Raw genomic sequence first — 20,521 nt, forward strand, 5'->3', positions numbered from 1 at the left:
TAATATACATAGGCCTAGCCTACATATCATGCTAAGCCAAACCATGGGAGCTCACACATTCATGCTAAGCACTGGGGCTTATGAAAGCTAGGGCCACGCATTCCATGTTCCAGGCTTAGTGTGTTAAGCGAAGCAGGCCATACACAAGCATGGATCTGAAGGTGCCCCTCGAACTATATAAGGGGATTATTGTTTCTGCCACTACATTTGCAGCTCTCTGCCACACACACACACACACACTGTACCATATGATTCCTACGAGTCCCTCAACTCAAAGCAGTTTTTTGGGAGGGAGTTGAGAAATCAAGAACACTTGGAAGTCGCAGGATTTGTCTGGTAAAGCATATAAGAGCGTAAGCACTTGCAAATGCTGCTGTTTGCTTATTTAGGAGTATTTATACAGTGGTACCTCGGATTACGAACTTAATTCGTTGCGGAAATCTGTTCTTAACCCGAAGTGTTCTTAACCCGAGGCGTGCATTCCCTACATAGGCCTCCTGCGGCCCCAGAAGCAGAATGCGTTTGTATCCCAGGGCAAAGTTTGCAACCCAGGACACCTACTTACGGGTTTGTGGAGTTTATTTTAAAAATAAAAATAAAATAAACAATAGCCAACAGATAGTAGGTTGGAACAAATGTGTATTTATGTTATTCCCAGACCTCAGTGCTCCAACTACCCCTCTGCTGCTTAATCTCTTGGCCTGGTAATGGCTTCCCAAGTAGCCATATACTAGATGCTTATACACTAGAGCTTCACCATTTGGCTATGCTCATTTCTATACTGAAACACCAAGAATGGCTACAAATTCTTTTGACCCAGAACTGCAAGAAGTTTCCTTAATGTTAAATGGGCAAAATCACCATAATCTACCAGTATCTTTCAGTTAAAACAAACATGCTGTGATACACCGTGTTTGGAATAAATGACGAGGGCAGGCTTAAAGTTCAGTTAAAAACAGAAGCGAACTCATCCAAACGCCCTAGAGCACAATACTTCAACCTTTTCATATCTAGGACCTCCGCCTCCCTGACCTCCACAAACTGCAATAGGGGAGCCACTTCACGTATTTTAGCCTTACCTACTTCTTTCCTTACTTCTTTAGGGTGACTAAATTCAAAGCTACATTTTAAATAGTTGTACACAGGAGGGGGGTTGTTTGTAGATTCAGCTCATCATGCCAGGTGAAAGAGCCACACCTAGTATCTTCTTCTACCCAACTATTAAAGTTAAAATAACTCTCTTCCTGTTTGCATTTCGTCACCTCTCTTCACCCACCCCGATTAGGAAGGAATCCAAACAAAAATAATATACCGGTACTGGTGGTACCACTGGTGCTGGACACTTTAGGATGGGGTACAAGCCACTTGTGGATCGTAACCTACTGGTTGAAGATCAGTGGCCTATTGAGCAGCCAGACCACATGATAGAAAGATAAGACTCTTGAATTATATAAGCACAATTACGATGAGAGCAAATGAAGCAATATGTAGAATGCCAACCAAGATACAGTTTCAGGAGAAAAAAATAGCCAAACCAACACTTTTGTTTTTCTGCTAAATTTCAGATTATAAGATGGGCCGTGATTTATTTTCCTTTTTTTAAAATGGTTTATCTGTTTCCATATTTTATTTTCAATTTTCAATAATTTAACAATTTAACATCCAAATTACTTACTTATTCATCCCTTCTAGACTCCCCCCCCCCCATGCCTGGTTTCCAATTTCTCCCCTTTACTTTGTGTGCTTTCATCTTGTATTTTTATCTTGTAAACCGCCCTGAAATATATTGATGAATCTAATAAATACTCCTCCTCCTACTCTTTATTTAAAAAACCCCCACAAAAACCCACTAATTTTCTTTCTATACAAAATTAGACAAGGAGCCAACACAGTTTGCCATTCTATATTGTTGGTAGGCTAGATTTATATACAAGAATGTCAATAACAGCAGCACCAAGCTGAAGGACATTAAAAATACTGAATAGATGCTTTCACATTCTTTGCTATCTAAATGTGTTAGCAGTAACACATTGACAGAAAGAAGTATTTGAAATCAGAGTGTGAAGGACTTCCGGGTTGGCGCCATCGCCGAATGGCGGACTCCCTCCGAGCTCCGGAGGGAGCCGGCTCGGCAGGGGCTGGGTTTTACCGCACCGGCGATGCGGGGACCCTTAGAAACCACGGCCACGGGGGCCGTGGACTTGGAGACTCGGCTAGCACCGCTAGCGCCCTCCCGACTCGTGAAGGAGCCTTTTTAAAGGCTACGGATCGGGTGCCGGGGAGAAGCGTGGTGCTTTGAGTCCTCTGCCATCCCTGCCGAGCGAAGCCGCATGCCATCCGGCGGAGAGCGCTGACTTCTTCCATTGAGAATTTGGACTTTTAACAACAACCCGTGAGTAAATTGGAAATCGGGTTTAAAAGAAGAAAAATTTTTTGGATTTGAGACGAGCGGGGGGGGATCTAAAAAGGAAGTCAGTCCCCCTCCCTATTGTAGACATTTTAAAACAAGGATTGGGAAGCCAAGGCCCAAAAAGAACGGTATCTTTGCTAAAATCAAGAATTCCATGATGGGAAAGTACAAGAATTGTGCTGGAGGAAGAATTAAAGGAGAAGGAAAATGCACCCCCCTCCCTGGGAACCGGGGCGATTGAGGAGTGAGCCTGGTGAAAAGAGCCGGTGATTTTGACAGCTGTCAAAGTAGCTGTCAAAGTCGGAATTTTAAAGAGGATTTTATTACAAGGACCTTGCTGGTCAAATTTGTTACAACTTGATATAATTTGTTAAGACTTGAATACAAAATGGCGAAAATACGGAGAACAATCGGATTTTTGGAAACAAAGTTACAACAACCCCCCTAGAGGAGCTTCGGGACATTACAAAGATGGGCGTAAGCCGGGAAAAATACAACACTTCGGAATTTCACAGAACTGGTTATCTCCTGGGAAAGCTGCAAAACTGAAACTGAATCTCGTCTACAGGGTGTTTAGACTAAAAGGAGACAACAGAATACTTTACTGAAGAAGGAAGGGACTGAACGCAAGTTTTTGTTCCTGAATAACAACAACCCATGTAGAGTTACTAAACTTCTGAATAAGAAAGTTTTAGCAGCGGAACAAGAGGAAGCTGGACTATAACCTTGAAAGAACAATGGGGGGAATTTTATAATTTGACATTTTTAAAGATTTAGGAATTAATTTTTAAAAAGTAATCCTAAAAATGGGAAATAATTCTGCAAGGAGTTGGGGGAAAAATGGGATTGATGGACTTAAGACTTCCAGGCTGGAAACATAGATTGGAGGATAAGGGAAATTAAACCGGGGAAGGGGAGGGAGAATTAGAATCCAAAGGCTTGCAACTATTTTCTGAATTGGTTTTCTTTTTTCTAATATATTTCTTATTTTTTTATACTTTTATTCTGTGTGCTTTTACTTTAATGGGAAAAAAGGGGGACATTGTGGAAAGAAAAGGGGGTGGGCTATGGGGAGAGATCTTTTGCTTTTTTTTATCAAGGGTGTTGCATAAGGTTTGTATAAATTTAAATTTGAACAATGGGGTATATAAATTGTGCTTTAAATCAGAAACAGAACTTGTGGAAACAACAATATGAAAGGGGAATACGGTAGGGGTGGGGGAAGGGGGGAGTCCCAGAAAGTGGATGTTTGAAAATAAGGTTCTGAATGTATCTTCATAATTTCTTTTCTTCTCTTTCTGTATTTTGGAAACTTCAATAAATATTATTTAAAAAAAAAAAAAAAAATGAAATCAGAGTGTGAAACTGCTAAAGCTGCTTTGAATCTCATTTGCAAAAGGTAATGCAAAGCTGTATCAATGCAGTAGGCTGATTAAGCACCTGAACTAATCAGCCCTCATAGCTTCTATGATATTGAATGTTACCAATTCAATCAACAATGAAAAAATTAGCACACATCATATGTATGGTGACACTTATTGTACCTTATATATAGAAAAAGCTATTACAGCACTTGATTAAAAAGGTATCATCAGTACAGTGAACACTATAGCTAGGCCTTGCATCATGAACATATACTGAACAATTGAAAGTATATTCTTAACTTTTTAATGGTTTTTATTGTATGGGTTTTTTTGTTTTATTCTATAAACCACTTTGATCTATTTTTGACACAGTATATAAATATTGTTATATATAAATAAAAGTAAACTAACAAATGTGCCCAGAAGGTTGCTGTTTTTTTAAAAAAAATCAGGCTCATGGTATCAGCTACCTGATTTTAAATAAAGGAAATACTGAATTATGGTTGCACTTTAATGCACATTTATTTGGGTGCCAGTCCCACAGAAGTTATTAGAACTTACAACTGATTAAACGCACACATATAAGGCTTTAACACCTGCTGAGAGAGGAAAATGTATGTCCTTGTGGGTGAATCCCCATAACTAGCTGCAGCCACTGAATAAAGTTCACAGCTCAGATAGGAAGATTTGGAACTGAGGCAATAACAACCATCCTGTGCTAAGAAGCTGCAGTACCACTCTCAGGAATTTTAATTTAAAATATTTCCTATGTGATACAAGAAAAGAAGTAGGCCAAGAAGCAAGCAAAGGACAAAGAATTGACCAGCTTCATAGAGTCCTTCCTACTATGTCAGATTCAAGACAACCCTTTAAGCTGATACAACTCTGCGTCCTGAAATTCAGAGTATAGAAGCTTTGTAGTGAGTCAGACAAATGGTACTCCCCTTCGTATGACACCAGCTTGCCAATGGCTCAGCAGAGATTTCTTCTTGCCTTCAATGACCCTGTAATGAGAAACTTTAAAAAAAAAAGACCTTTTGCATGCAAAGCCTGTGTTCACTGAGCTATAGCAGTCTGCAGCTGTGCTGGGCATACCTTAACCCATAGCTCTTCAAACAAAAAACCCACTCAATTTCTAATACATAAAACTGCATACACTACAATTCACCACCGACAAAGATTAAAATATGTGTCAGGGTAAACTTTGAAAGCTCTCTCTTCTTTTTAAAATCATAGTGCAGTATTAGAAGAACCACAAAACTGGAAATATTTTCGTATACTAAAATAATTAGAACAATTTTCTCTCATTTTTTTAAAAAACTAAACGAAGAAAGACCAGAAGATTGAGGTTCCCAACAGCATATGCAGACAATGCGAAGTTTTAGACAGTGTCATAAAACATTAGGAAATACTGTACTACCAACCTTAGGTTGGCTGCAGTCTTAAAAATCTGACACTTATGTTAAATTTAATGTGCACTTAAGAAATTAAGTGACTTTTCAAGAGTCTAATTCAAAGCACCTGAGGTCTAGAATAATGGGTAGGGATATAGTAGATATGCTATAAGAGTGTACATCTGTACCAATGTTGTGAAAATATTGAGGGTGAGGGGTTGAGATAACTGGTGTAAGATCATTTCTGATTTGTTTCCCAATATAATGGAAATTCACAAAGCTAAAATTTTGAATATACACAAAGCAATGGCTCTTGGCAGCTAGAATGGTAGCAAAGTGATCAAACTAAATGCACTGGAAAGGTAAGAGAGCTCCTAAGAGATTAAACAAATTAATCAAATGATACATCTGGCAATACATGAAGTATTGCATTTATCTCTAGAAAACTCTTTACAGACAAATGAAAGAATTTTGACTAGGTTTAGTGTTTGAGGTTCTGATGGTGTCAAACATTTATTCTGGATATTCTTGAAAATCTTACAGAGAAAACTGTTACATTTTATAGTTTCACAGGCAAGTTTTGTTTCCAAACGTTGGATATCAGAAAACATAAATATAAAAAGTATATAAATATAAAAAGTATGGGATTAGTAGAGTGATAATTCAGGATTTTTAATCAAATGATATTAGAAGGTCCAAGTTACAGCTCACAAGACTGCAACAAAGAAAATGCCATACAGTACTAATAATAATAATATAGTGGTAGCTTGGTTTGCAACCGCTTTGGATTACAACCATTTTGGATTACAACCACGTCAAACCCGGAAGTGCGTGTCCCTTTTTTGGGATTACAACCCATTTTGGGGGGGGGGGTTACAATCCATTTTGGGGGGGGAGGCCCCATTGGCGAAAGCGCACCTTGGGTTACAACCTGTTTTGGTTTACAACCAGACATTTGGAACAGATTATGGTTGTAAACCAAGGTACCCCTGTAATGTAAGAATGCAATGGAAGATTTGTAGTGCAGGATCACAATTCTGGATGTGTATGGTCAGGGTGGAGTAGGGAAGCAAAAAGTTGCACAAGAGCAGGGATCATAGATAAGAGGGAGAAGAAAGGAACATCAGAAAGGTATTTTTCCTTGTTAAAACTGGTTGGTTGGATGGTTAAAAGAAACACCAACACTCCATGTTTCTCCATCCCTGTTTTCGTCAAACTCTGCTGTTGTTTATTATTCACAAGCAAACACCCATATATGCACAGCATCCATCGACTGAACGTAACTATCGCTAACTGAACAAGCTACCTGACAAGCTTGTTCGAAAGACTCTATTCATCTTAAAGATATAGCATATATCAACACTGGGTGTGTCCACAAAGCCAGCTGTAGAATAGCAAAGCACGGAAATGAGGGTGATCTGCATGCAAGAGAGAGTTGGGGGGGAGGGGGAAAAGAGGTGGTTCAATGGGCTTGCAAAGAAAGGAAGCAGTAGGAGGCATGGGAATAGGGGTGAAGATGAGAGCAGGGGAATGAAAGGCTTTGAAGGAAAGGAGAAGGCAGAAGGTGGAAAAGGTGCTAAGCAGTTGCAATGTATGGGAGAAGGAAAATGCAGGTTACCATGGGGGTTGTTTGTGCGCAAGGGGGAGGGTTGCACAAAAGGAAGGAAGGAGAGGCATGGGCATGGCGGTGAAGGTAAAAATGGGGCTGCAGAATAGAAAAGTGATTTCAGAGATGGGGTTGGGATGGTGAAACATGGCAGCCAGACAACAATAACCAGGAAGTGGTTTTCTACAAGGACCAAAGGACAAACCTTTATTTATAAAATATAGATTATTCTTCTGCTTCTAGGCTCTAAAATATTGAGACCTACTCTAAGCCTTGTGGCAAAAAATCCAAACAAATAATTCCAGCAGAATAGGTATAATTGCTCTTATCTTTAACATAACAAATCCCAGATTTTCAAATATTAACAGGGTTTGTTTAAAACAGAACTATGTAATAACAGAAGAGAACACTAAACATTATTTCATTATTCAGCCATACACAGCAGCACATTTCCACTGATTTCCTGTTGATATGCAAAATAAATCCGCCCTAGCTTTTAAAGTGGTGTTCTTTCAAAATATAGCATGCTACCTTTAAGACTGCAAGATAAAACATCTCAGGGAAAAAGTCTTGGGAGTGTCATTTTTTCCAGTGTAGGTGTATATACAAAGTGAAGCTCAAAAACATTTTAAAATGTTTCTCACTGCTTTTGACACAAGCCACTTCCTTTCTAAAGCCCACACACAGCTGTATCAAACAGAATGTGACTCTTGTTACAAAATGTTCCCCAAAAGAGACTGATATGGTCCTATTCACTACCCCGTATTTTACTAATGTGAAATAAATGACTGAAGCTTTTTTTATCATGGCTACATTTAAATTATAAGGAACTTTGACATTAGGCATACACTGCCCAAAGTACGCTTAGTAGTAGTCTGCATCAAACATGAATTCTTTACCCAGTGAATTCACTCTTAGCTACTAAATATTTTGTAATGTTGATTAACTGTTCTCCATGCATTTGGATACCTCTTAACACATTGAATCAAGATGGCAGAACGAACCTTTTAAACCTGTACTGATTTTAATCAAATTTTGCCATGAAACGGGATCATATGACATCTATCCTTAAATATCAGCCCCAGCTGCCACCTTAGGTTGCTGACTTTGGGCTCTAAGTACTTGAAATATCATTTTCCCTATAACAGACTAACTCATGCTATAAAATCTGTGGCTCTGGTCATAGTTGGCATGACCATATGGAACAGAGCCTTTTCTGTTGTGCTATCCCAGACGTACAATCCCCTCTCCATGGAGATACAATTGTCTACTACATTAGCTGTATTTAGGCAACATATCGAGATGCAACTGTTTCCCTGGGCCTATGGAACAAGTACTTAGGATGAAATGCCTCTTAGCTGGCACACCAACAACACAAACCAAGACAGGAACTTTATTACGCTGTGGTAGATGCCATGGGGCACAATGGATTGGGTTTAGGAGGTCAAATATCACACATCAGCCTGGAATCTTCATTAAACTTGCATGCAACAATGTTATCTTATCTGTATGACAACTGTTTTCCAATACAAAAAGTAGGCTAAATCAAATCTCATTGCTCTTTTTCAACTACTGCAATTTGTCAGCAATACCCATATAACCAAAAAGAAGATTTTAGCAGTAACAGAATGCTAAGCAAGTGGCCACAAAGTGGAAAAATACAATGGATCTAGTGTAGATATATGACCTTTAGACAGGAAGGAAAACACTAAAGTGTTGATTCACATGAATATCCTCCCCATCTCTTTCGCTTTTTTCTGAGTTTTAGCTATTGAATCCATGTGCATATCTTCAGTTAAAGCACACTTCTTGTATCAACTAATCAATACACACATGCACCATTTGATATAGATAAGCAGACAAGCAGCAAATTCCTGAGTTTTAATGCACTTAAATTGTTTAAGAAATAGACACTAATTCACAGAACTATGGAACTGTCTCTAAGTTTTAAGGCAAATCTCTTTAATAGATGTTGCCACAGGTTTAACTGTCATGGGACCAAGGGTGTTATCCACATTTTTGAAAGGTAGGCAGGGAAACAAGAGACCAAAACTGTAACACAGTTTATACAGGAATACCCATTTCACCCCTGCTCCCACAGAACCTATTTTACCTATAGCTCGGAACCTCAAAGAACTACAGACAGAAAGCTGTGACGAATGAAGTCAGCAGTTCTAAACAAAATATAAAAAATACAATAATGGCAAAGATAGATTTTCAACTTTTGGACTGTTGTGGTGTTTCTATATAGCCTTAGAATGGCCATGAAACACAAGTAACCAAACTATTCAATGATATTTAAAAAGCTTTCCAACAAAACACAGAGTGAGCAACCATTATTTTCACTTCAGTTCCAATTACTAAATTCAGGCACACTAAGGAAAAGAATAATTTTTATTTATTAATTCCACAAAATGTGAGTGCAAATTTAAACTATTTTTAGAGTTTTTAGGAATGAAAATATACAATTCTGTTTTTTTAAAAAAAAATTAATTGAGAAGCCACCAACACAAGGTAGTGTAAGTATTTGAACCCTCACAGCAAGACACAGAAGACAGCGTGCACTGATTATTAATCCTCAAATTAAATTTATTTTATATATCTATATTTTTCATGAAACAAGCTACAGGTCAATTTTACTTTAAATTTTGATTTTGAATACATAAAAAACCTAAGATACTGCTTTCACAATGCTCTGAATATTTTGACTAGCACATTTTAGATGTCCAAAATACACATCCAAATAGTTTTTTACAGTTTCAAAATATACACTATTTATAAAAAAAAAATGTACCATATATACACATGCAAAAACAGAGGCTGGCTTCAGAGCAGTAAAATATCAGTAAAATGTAAAGGTATGATGCACGTTTGCAGAGATCAGGATTAAAATTTGCTGCCTCACCTCCAGCTCGGGTTTGCACACATTGTACAGCATGCTGGCTGTTATCATAAAAAGGAGGTCACTGCACACCACCAATATAGCAACCCACATGTTCTTCATTTCCACAGTACTGCGGGCTTGTAAGTTACCACCCCCCTGAACTCAAATGAACTTGTAGATTCAAGATATGGGAAAGAGGGCAGGTGGATCACTATAAAGGAGAGAGGCATGCAGCAGCCTTGCACTGTTATCTAACAAACACAGCGCAACAATAAGTTTGCAAATGCCTTTCAGCCTGCCAGGAGGGAGAGGATAAATTTATTCAGCTCCATGTCAAGCCCCTCCAAGGGGTGCAACCATATCCAAAAGAGAATGGGTCATGTCCTAAGTTACCTGAAGAATATCTGCCAATCAGAAATATTTTCAAAGCTAAAAAATCTTTTCAAAAAATCTAGGAAGCAAAAATATAGCTACAAAACAACGTAAAGTTCATCTTTGGTCAACCATTGTGTTATATACATCTACATCATTAAAAAAGCAACCTGCAGCATCATAACACTACTATATCTAAATATACAGTGTTTACACATTTACTTAATGACCATTTCGGAACCTGTCTAAATAGGTAGTCCATGGCTTCAAGTTGTGGTCAAATGAGTGATGGACTACACTACAATTATTCCAGTCAAGCTGCCTAAACCACACCCGCCACAATCTACCACACTAGTCTACCTACATCACAACAGCCTCTTCCCCTCATTTTCTATGGAATCCCATACAATTACGGTACATGGGATGCCTGGGAGAAAACTTTAAGCAAAAGTGACAGAGGAAGAATTCCACTGAGCAAGAGATACTGGAAAAACACTATTTTTGTCATCTGATGCAGTAAGCATTTGGAAATAGTGGTATTTAATGAGACAGCTGAACAATAAGTGTCAAATCACAACAATAAAATAAAAAAATAAAATTGCACCAAAAGGCAATGGAATGTACCTTACAATAAAAATATACTTTCAAGTTAAAAATCAAAATTATTTTACATACTGACATGGCTGTTTGTTTCTTAAAGCATGTAAAAACATCTCTCCAAGAAATATATATTTTACCCAGTGAACTAAATAATAGCTGCCTGTTAAATTAAATACAAAAGTTATGATAGGGTGCTCACTGAAAATACAGCAATGCATTATGTTCTGTTCAAAACACTTGATACTATCAAAAACATACAAAGTCTTAACTTGACGAAGATAATAATAATAAAGACAAGTATGGAAAGCAGCAGAAACAGAAAGCTAATAGACAAAAAATATAATCTTATCACCGTTTGAATGAGATTTAAGATACTGGTGCTCAAAAGAATAGTATTCTACAACATATAGTTAAAAAGATTGCAGAACTAGGTGTTTTGGTTAATAATTAAGTTATTCCTCAGTTAGACAGAGAACATCCTGATCGTTCTATATTAAAAACATTGGGAAGTTTTAGCCTGAATCTTTTAAAGGACCGCTGCACACATTACATTTTTTACAGGTACACGTAAAATATTTTGCTTCTACCTTAGTAAGTTTAATAAAGTGAGCACATGGCTGGCATAGGTCTGCTTATTTGTACAATATATGTTTGAACTAGGAAGACAGACTGGGCTGTGGTTCCCTGCTATGCACCTATATGACAGCTAACACACATGACCTCCTGATTTAATATGAAGTGACGAAAAAGCCAGAGAGTACAGGAAAGTACAGTAATGCCAAATAATTTGTGTGAAAGGAAAAAAATGCATTTGACAACTACCCATTAAAAAAAATTTCACAAGCTGTGCTCTTGAATGTCTCAACAAGTTTGAACATGATGGTAAGCCATTTGTAAATTAAATATTTTTTGCCATGGGGATTTCAAAAACATGCACTGACAAATCAATTTTTCAAAGAAAGGGACAGATTAAAAACAAAGCAAACAAAGCTCTAATGTGCCACAAGGCAGCTACAAACAGTAACAATGCCGTATTAAACACATTAGAGATTAAAAATATTATGGAAATTCATTCACAGCAAGTATTTAATAATTTGGTCCCCAGTGTCATTTTTGTTAAAGGTAATCCTGAAACCATAAATAAATATGTTGTTTCTAGCAGGAGCTAGCACATTCTTTCTTAAAAATATTTTTTTCAATATTAATTATTTAGAAAAGATTCAGCACCTTAACACATTATTCCAAAGTTGAGGTGCTAAAGATTAAGATCTACCTCTATCAATTATAGAATAAAAGGATAAAAAAGGACTGGAATTCAGTGCATCTACTCAAAAACTTTACTACAAAAGTTTGTTAACTAAAATTAACTGACAATTGTCTTTGCATTTAAGACATCCATTCCACTTTGCCGTCCAAGTCAACCTGTTCAAAATATCTTTTTTAATGTAAAAATAATCAAAAATGCATTAGTTCATTGTGCTGTTATCTAGTGAAGGCTTTCTTTTGGCCTAATTTTACAATGTCATCTGGAGATGGCGATTTGAAGTCAAAAGGTGTTATTGCTAATAAGGGTCCAGTTTCATTAATTTTTACTTCTTGCATTTGCCTACTGTATAAGAAAGCCTTGTGAAGATTAACTGTTTGGCGCTTACATCTCTTTGGGGGATAATGAAGACACAGAGTTATAGCAAAGGCTGATGGTGTTGCAGAGAGGGCCTTTGCCCATGAAACGGTGCCTTCCAAAATATGTGACCTCATTTTCTTTTGGTTCTTCTTCCTTCCTTTAGCTACAAACATTTGTCGTCCTTGCTTTGAAAATAAAGCATCTTTTTCTGGAAGTGAAGTGCCTGACTGTACATGTACATGTTGAGGAGATAATGTTGATTTTCTAATAAGAACACTTAGATCAATATCTGAATTCACAACTGTAGGTTGCACTGTTTTAGGTATACGAAGCTCAGAACAGCTGCTTGTTGTTCGAGGCTTATCCAATGCAGTTGATTTTGCAATTAAATCTGAAAGTGATAAACTCTCAAGCTCTTTTACTGGAGAAGACTTGGAGAATGTTAAGGAAGATAGAGATCCTGACAGTTCTGTCATTCCAGGTGAAATTTGAGGTTGGTTGGCTAGTTGGGACAATGGTGAAAGTCCTAATTCCAAGTCCGTGAAACCTGCTGATGGGTTGCAAAGATCAGATAAGGATTGAGGCTTGTTTGAATTACTTCCTTGGTGTTCCTGTAGGAGATCAGCCAGTGATGGGCTTTGAGACACTGAAAATGTTAAGCTATTCGCTTCTGAAGAGGTGCTGATATGCCCTTGGAAGCAGCCCTTACTGTGTGAAAATGAAGGGGCATTTCCAGATAGTTCAGCCTTTTTACTGAGCTGGTAACTTCTCTTGCTGTCCAGCATCAAATTTCCAAAAGCATTTATAAAACCAGGAGGATTATCCAAACAGCTTTTGCTATCATAGTTTTTCTGGAGCAAAATTAATGCACTATCTTGGGCATCTGCTGAATCACCTGTTTCGTTAAGCCTGACCAGGCCCTTCAAGTCAACTCCTTTATATTCAGATGGGTTCCAAGACACACTTTCTGAAGAATTTTCCTTCAGCAATTCAGCCTCTGAACTAAAGCATGCATCACTTTCATTGCAAGATTTCCAACTTGTGCTGGTGCTGTCAGTTGGTGGGCGTGTTACCTGCTTGTTCAGTGGTTTATAAAGTGACTTATCATTGTCACTGAATGGTATAGGAAGAGCTCCCGAGGAGTTACAAACGGATTTTTTCTTTTTTACTGAAGGTGTTTTGACATATTTGGGTCTGAAGACTGTTTTGTCACCTGGAGCTGAAGCGTTACAAGATTCAAAATTGACCACAGGGTTGCTGAGACTACAGCAGGACTTAGTGGTATCTAAAGTATTTTCAATGGAGTTAGTCAAGTTGTTAGTGCTAGAAAATATTTCTGAGCAAAATAAGCCTTACCTTACAAGAGCCAACAATTCCAAGAGAGACACAGGGTCAAAGCAAAAACAGTTCCAATTTGTGGCAAAGCAGGAAAGCCAACAGCAAAATAGAAAAAACACAGAAAGGCATTTAATTAACAAACATCATCGAAACTGTATTAGATGTGTAAATCACAGCCTCATGGATTCAGTTTACTATGCTAAATAGACAACTCTGCAGTTGAAACTTAGCACTACTAAGCTAGAATATGCCACGTTTTTCAATATTATCTCTCTAATTACACAATCTGCATCAAATTTATAAATTAACCATTACATGATATAATCTTTTTATATTTATTAATAATTTTATAATTATTTGGTGCAACATATACATATAGTGCTAATGATATTTACAGATCCTTGGAAGACTACAGATTAACAGTACCTTAAGCATTCATCACAGGATGCCTCTATATATGTAACTTAGTCATTTAAGTTATTAACAAACAGAAATAGTAAAAAGAAGCAAAAAACTTCCTATACGGCTGCCCCTTATGCAAAAGAGCCACATAGTAAATCACACAAAAATTAAACGTCAGCATACCTTTTGTTGCCTTCCCTGCAATTACGGCATCCTCATTCTTGATCTTATTTTGCTTATTGTCTTGGGCAAGTACAGAATCCAAAGCTTGTTGTACATCAAATTTACTGCTCAATACTGCTTCCACCATCACTTTCTCAGGCACAGACTTTCCAAGCACTTCTCTCATGCGATCAAGGCACAAATCAAGCTTAGCTAAAAAAAAAGGACAAAGGACTCTCATATAATGGCTTTAAATACGTAAATATGCACAGTTGCACTAAATTTTGAAGAAGTATGCTCTTAGTTTTCTTAACCAAATCACAACCATCTTTACCCAGGAACAAATATCCATTCTCTACCCTTTTAGAGGAGTGGTCCCCAACCTTTTTGGTATGGTGACCCACAAGTCCAAATTTATTGTCACATCAATTTTGGACCTTATGACTTCGGCAGTTGTCAGTTTCATACATTTAAACTGTGTCTGCCTATTTTATAACAGTTAAGAGATCTAAGCAAAAAGTAACTTAATACCCCTATTTATGTGGAATTTGTTGAAATGTTTATAGTACTTACAAAGTTATTCACAGATTTGTTTATGAGAATGTAAGAACACCAAACATCTGACTGTAGGCTATTTCTTAATAAGTTATTAAAAAATTCTTTTAAGAGTATTGCTACAGAGTGTCAGATACAATGAAGTATGAATATTTTAAATTGACTTTATCATGAATAACATTATTTTTGAAGGTATCAGTGGGAGGGCTGAGTTTGCATTTTACCAAACAGCATAATGTTGGGTTTGATGGTTGCCAGACATAGCCTCAGATCATTATTGATAAATAATTACTGTATTTCATCCTCACAGCAGTCATTGCTGAAAAATATCACAAAGATGCAGGCATTCCTTAATCAGCAAGTGCAAGACACTCAGTAATTACCAAGTAATTTTGGTAAAATGGAAGTCAAAATTCAGATCACCTCACTTCTGAAAAATTATCTTTGAGGGTCCTAGCAAATGATAGTTCAAGGAATTGTTCTTTTTGCACAGTTTTGTGACATCAGCTGTAAATGGATTTCAAGCCCACTCAAAACTCTGTTTCTTCAGCAGAAAAATTTCAACCAACCAAACTTCAAATCACCCCTGCCTAAACACGTAACTACGGCAACCATGGTTGCAGATCTAGTGATGGATCGCCACAAGCTGTCTTCAGTGACTGTTGCAGCTCCATCTCTGATGAGCAGGTACTGAAGGCAGCATCTGTGCATCAGAGGCAAGCTGCAGCTGTCACTCAAAACAATTCCCTGTACAAGCACTTTGTGATGAAGTATCACCAAATCAGTTGCCAGCCTCCAGAGAGCAGTACCCAAGTGTTAAAATGTAAGACTTGAGCCTTTTCAGTGTTCCCTTTTAAGTGTCAACACAGCATTATAACATGCCAACAAAACAAAAAGTTGAAATAGGTATTCTCATACCTGTTAAGAACAAGCAACTATAATTATTCTGGGTTTGAACAGGCTTTGTAACCCATTTGGAGGTCCAACACACAAGTTGGGAAGCACTGACATAGGACATTCTATTTTCCTAAGCAGAATAATGAAGTTGTCAGCTTTTAGGACTTCATAACAGGCTGAATATTTATCAGCATAGGTATCATCAAGAAGACAAACACCATTTACTCCCAAGGGGAAAATGCATATATTCAGCATTAAATAATTCAACATAATTTGATACGTCACTTAACAGTACATTTTAAGCATTTACAGATACTGTAATTAACTTCTAAGGTAAATCACATCTTCTCAGGCCTCAGGATTTAGCAGATGGTTAACCACAACTGCAAGCACTAGAAGTGGAGTGCTAATAAAAATCTGCTAATTACAAGCCTTTAGCTCTAAGAACTGTGAATCGCTTATTTTAATTCAATACCCTTCTAAAAGCCTGTCCACCTACTCCAATCTACATGACAGAAGTACAGTGAAGAGTAAGCAGATCTGAAGAGGAACATCCAAAAAAACTGAAAGAAATGTAAGGTTATCCAACAAAACTCTGAAAAAGGCATTAGTAGCTTGAGTGTCAATAGCTGAGCAAAAGTGTCTTCTAGGAACTGTATTCATGGTGTTGACTACAGAAGGAGATTGCAACACCAAATCCCCCAGTATGCTTCCCAGCCCAAGTGAGACTGGTCTAACAGTAGCCCTCAGGCCCTCATTACAGCCATCTCTGTACAACCATCTCTTTACTGCAGGTGGAGGGGGAACAGACGATGAGCTGGTAAGTGAAGGTAAAGGGAGTGATTTGAAGTCTCCATCAGTCCATCTCTCCACCCAATAGTCTCCACTCATTAAATCTAATAACTATTATGCAAACTTCAGAATATGACATTACTGGCACATGCACATGTTCTGGTGGCAACACAATCACTTCAGTTTATTAATTCAATGTCATATATATTTACAATTACCTTTCTCAGCACCTGTTAGCTGGTGACTTGGAATACAATCATTGCTATGTTCTGCTTCATAATCGTATTTTTCTTCTAATGTCTCAGCATATGCAGTAGGATTATCGCGTCTTGAGTAAATGAATTGAGCAGCTATAACATAAACAAAGAGTTCAACGGTTTTGTTCAATTCCCAAATCCTAAGACGTTTTGTGCCATTTAATAAATCAAGCTATTTTTTAACATTTACAGCAAAGCAAATATTTGTTATTCTAACGATTCATAATATGCTTTTCTGTAAATGCTTCAGATTTCTATGGTATATCTTACTCTTGCCAATTCGGTTTCCTATTATGTTCAACACAAGTTGTGAGCAACTAGTTTGGCTTTAGAGGACTTCCATCTTTCACGGCAATTTGTTTTTAGCATAGTTATATGGCCACAGCAATATAAAATTAGTTCAGTTGATCATAGAATTGTAGAGTTGTAAGGGACCGTATCATCTAGTACAACCTCCTGCAATGCAGGAGTATGCAGTTGTCCCATAGGGAATCAAAGTGTTGTTCAAGTAGAAATACTGTACTGTACTGTACTGTACTGGAGATGAATTCTAAGTTTGCCTCTAAAAATGATCTTACACAAGTGACTTTAGCAACTTATGCCTCCACTCTCCCTTTCTTTCTTTCATTCACTGCATTGCCAAACTATACGCAATTTTTGATGTAGGCCAATACATTCCCTCTAGGTCAGATGGCACACCATACATAAATGGCCAAATATTAAACTAACCTGTTGAAGGTGAAATGCAAAAATCATCCTCTACAGACTGTCCATAAAGATCATCTTCTTCAAAGTCTAAGAAGCAAGAAAGACAATTTCCTTACAACTGAATTTAAAAAGTTTTCTTATACACATTCTTATAACAAACATTAAGCTACATTATAGCTCAGGTGCATCACCTTCCAGGTCATTCTACCCGGCCCTCAGAACTTTATGCAGACCATGTTCTCTCCTGAAGCCATATCCTCATTGGCCATGCTCTGTGTCCTTCTTGTGCACTTTTGCCTGGCTAGAATGTGTCCTTGAACAGTGATAATGATAGAGGTGTGCAGAAATGTCAGACTTTTGAGATTAGGAGGGTTTTATTTCCTAATAAAGTAATTAAATTATTATTTTAGGCCTCAAAGATGAAATACAGGGAAATCAAATTCCTAAATTTTTAAAGTCAAAGCTTTAAAAATATTCTTCTCTAGAATAATTGAAAATGAAACATGTGAAAGATACGTAACATGAAAGCATATGACAACGAAAGGGCAGTAATTAATCCAGAGTAATGTTAAAAATAGAGTGTGCAGGTAGGATATAGAATATTATTATACTATAGGGGAAATATGTTGGATTTGCCCATCTGATCTTAAATTATTAAAGATAGCTATTTCTAAATAAAATTTAATCATTTACAGCACAACCCTAACCATATCTATTCAAGAAGTAGTCAAAAGGTTCTGCAATACACAGATTACAAATAAAATCCCTTATAATTCAGTTATATATACTGAAATACCTATTCTGACCTAATATGAAAAGATAGTATGTCATAGATGTATAGCACATAGCATGTGCCAGATTTTATCTTGTTGATATTATTGCAGTTTTTATAGTGTTTTTTTCATTATAGGTGTGCAGCTCTACAGTACTTTACATTAATACGTATATTCTCACATTTGTTTTAAGTACAGTACTTAAAAGCTCTACATGAATTGTGTAATCACATAAAATTGATTAAGCACTATGAAAAGGTTTTTGGGGAACATTTAAACAGAAGTTTTTTGAGGAGCCTAAACTTGGACCAGTGCAATACATGGATGCATCTGCAGCAGCAGTTGTAAAACCAGATTGTTTATATACATTGTGATTATGTGTTTTCTACACTGAAACTGACAGGATTTTCCAACACCGACCAATCAACCACCCCTGCTAGCAGGCAGCTTGTGCATCACGTGTGCCCCTTTTCCTTATACTGAGGAAGTGGAACCTGTGGCCTTCCAGATGTTGTAAGGCAGCAGCTCCTACCATCTGTTACCACAGCCTATGCTGCCTGGGGATGCTGGGAGCTAGTGCCCAGCAGAAACTGGAGAGGCTGCAGGTTCCCTATCCTTGGCTTGCAGTACTCCAGAGGTCCACCATATCGAACCACGAAGGGTCCTTAGTTCTTGAACCCCTTTCACCCTCATCAGCCATCCCCACTACCACACACACTGCAGCAGCGTCCCTTTCAAAATGGTTGCGCCTCTGTCAACAGTGAGGGCCACAGGTTTCAGGCCCCCACCAGGTATGCCAACAGGTGTCCTTCGTGGTGAGCCGTGAGGGAAGCACCCCAGCTCCTCTCCAACGAAACCCGACCCGCCTCGCAGCAAGCGGCCTCCCCACGCTTAGCCATGCCTTCTCTTTCTTGCCCCCCTCCCGCCGTGCCTTCGGCTCCCTCCGCCGCCGCGACCCCCTCAGAGCCTCGCTCGAGACCCCCGTCGCCAGGCAGGTCGTGGGCGTCTAGTGACGTCACCGCCACTCTCTCCCCTCCCTCCGCCCCCCCCCCATGCCGAGCCGGGCTAGTCTGTCGTGCGAGGGGCGGGGTGGGCCTTCCCGCGAAGCTGGATGCGGAGGAGCAGCTCTCCCTTAACACAACAACTCTCTACCTTCGTCGTAGTTATAGCCACGCACGTTCCTGTGCCGGGCCATGGCGAGCGCGCCGATGGCGACCTGAGGTAGTTGAGAGAGGCTAGGCCCCTTGACACCCCCTCAGACGAGGCGTCTGTAGCGCCCCCGGGTCACCATGTTGTTGGTTTGGGCCTACCAGTGCTGCCGCTGCCCCGCCCTCCTCGTAGGCAGCTTTTCGCGCATGCGCTACGCTGTATATTTTTCTCTCTCTCTCCTCCCCTCACCCAGACCCGGTACGCGCACGCGTGTGTCAGGCTGGAGTGAAGCGGCAGGTGGGGGGGGCGCGTGACGTACTGCCCCCGTCCGGCCTTGGCGTGTTGTTGTTTGTTCGCGCTTTAGCTGGGCTACGTCAGCTAAACTGTCCGATCGCCGAAGCGTCAAGCGGCCAATCAGAGCCAGGCCCGCGATGACCAGGCCCGCCCTATACGTAAAGCCGCTCTCGGACATCAGCGCCGCGTGCGTTGCGAGTTGACTGGCGGGCTGCTCCTAGCTAGCTATGGTCTTTCGACGCTACCCTCTGAATTAGGCGGGCTCACACGAGGGAAAACACCTCCTGCATCAGTATTAGTTCTTAATGCTCATTCCTGCGCTCCACGTCAAGAATTAGGAGTTCCCACGACCAGACGTGTGTCCTTCAGAGTTCATGTGGCCCTCCCAAGGTTTTGATTTTGTTTCTTTTTGCATTTTATATGTGGCTACGTAGGTGGCAGACGAGCCAGTCAAGTTGCCCTTGACTATCCAAATAAGAGGTGTTTTATTACAGTTTATGACGTTTCGAAAAGCATTGCCTTTCTCTAACCAGCTGAGGACAACGGAAATGGTTTACCGTCCGGATGAGGTGGGATAGGCTGAAAAAGAATGACTGTCTCAAGGCCACCCAGCGAGCTTGGTGACTGAGGTAGCAGAGCACACTTCCCTGGGAGTCTTACTGGACTCAGTGGTGCTTACTTCTGAGTAGACATGTACAGTGGTACCTCGGGTTACATACGCTTCAGGTTACAGACTCTGCTAACCCAGAAATAGTACCTCGGGTTAAGAACTTTGCTTCAGGATGAGAACAGAAATAGCGGCAGCAGCGGGAGGCCCCATTAGCTAAAGTGGTGTTTCAGGTTAAGAACGGACCTCCAGAACAAATTAAGTACGTAACGAGAGGTACCACTGTATATGGTCTAATCGTGGAGGGAGATTTGAAAGCAAGTGCCCTCATTC

At 39.0% G+C, this 20,521-nt stretch overlaps 1 protein-coding gene across 4 annotated transcripts in view; it reads right to left on the reverse strand.

Moving 5' to 3' along the window:
* Positions 1-19,671, reverse strand: part of HBS1L (HBS1 like translational GTPase) — a 46,212-nt gene extending 26,541 nt beyond the window's left edge. Inside the window, exons 1-5 of one of the 4 annotated variants that reach the window (XM_083607764.1) lie at positions 19,291-19,667; positions 17,387-17,452; positions 16,619-16,750; positions 14,178-14,369; positions 9,340-13,605 (exon numbers count right to left, since the gene is read on the reverse strand). In XM_083607764.1, coding sequence (XP_083463890.1) covers positions 12,113-13,605; positions 14,178-14,369; positions 16,619-16,750; positions 17,387-17,452; positions 19,291-19,333 — 1,926 coding nt within the window. In that variant the 5' untranslated portion in view covers positions 19,334-19,667 and the 3' untranslated portion in view covers positions 9,340-12,112. Of the gene's footprint in view, positions 1-9,339; positions 13,606-14,177; positions 14,370-16,618; positions 17,220-17,386; positions 17,453-17,525 lie in introns of those variants that run through there. The other 3 variants (XM_083607763.1, XM_083607766.1, XM_083607765.1) reach the window with 3 other exon arrangements.
* Positions 19,672-20,521: the final 850 nt, after the last annotated feature.

This window comes from Podarcis filfolensis (assembly GCF_964270895.1).
Source record: "Podarcis filfolensis genome assembly, chromosome: 3".
NCBI classification, from domain to species: Eukaryota; Metazoa; Chordata; class Lepidosauria; order Squamata; family Lacertidae; genus Podarcis; species Podarcis filfolensis.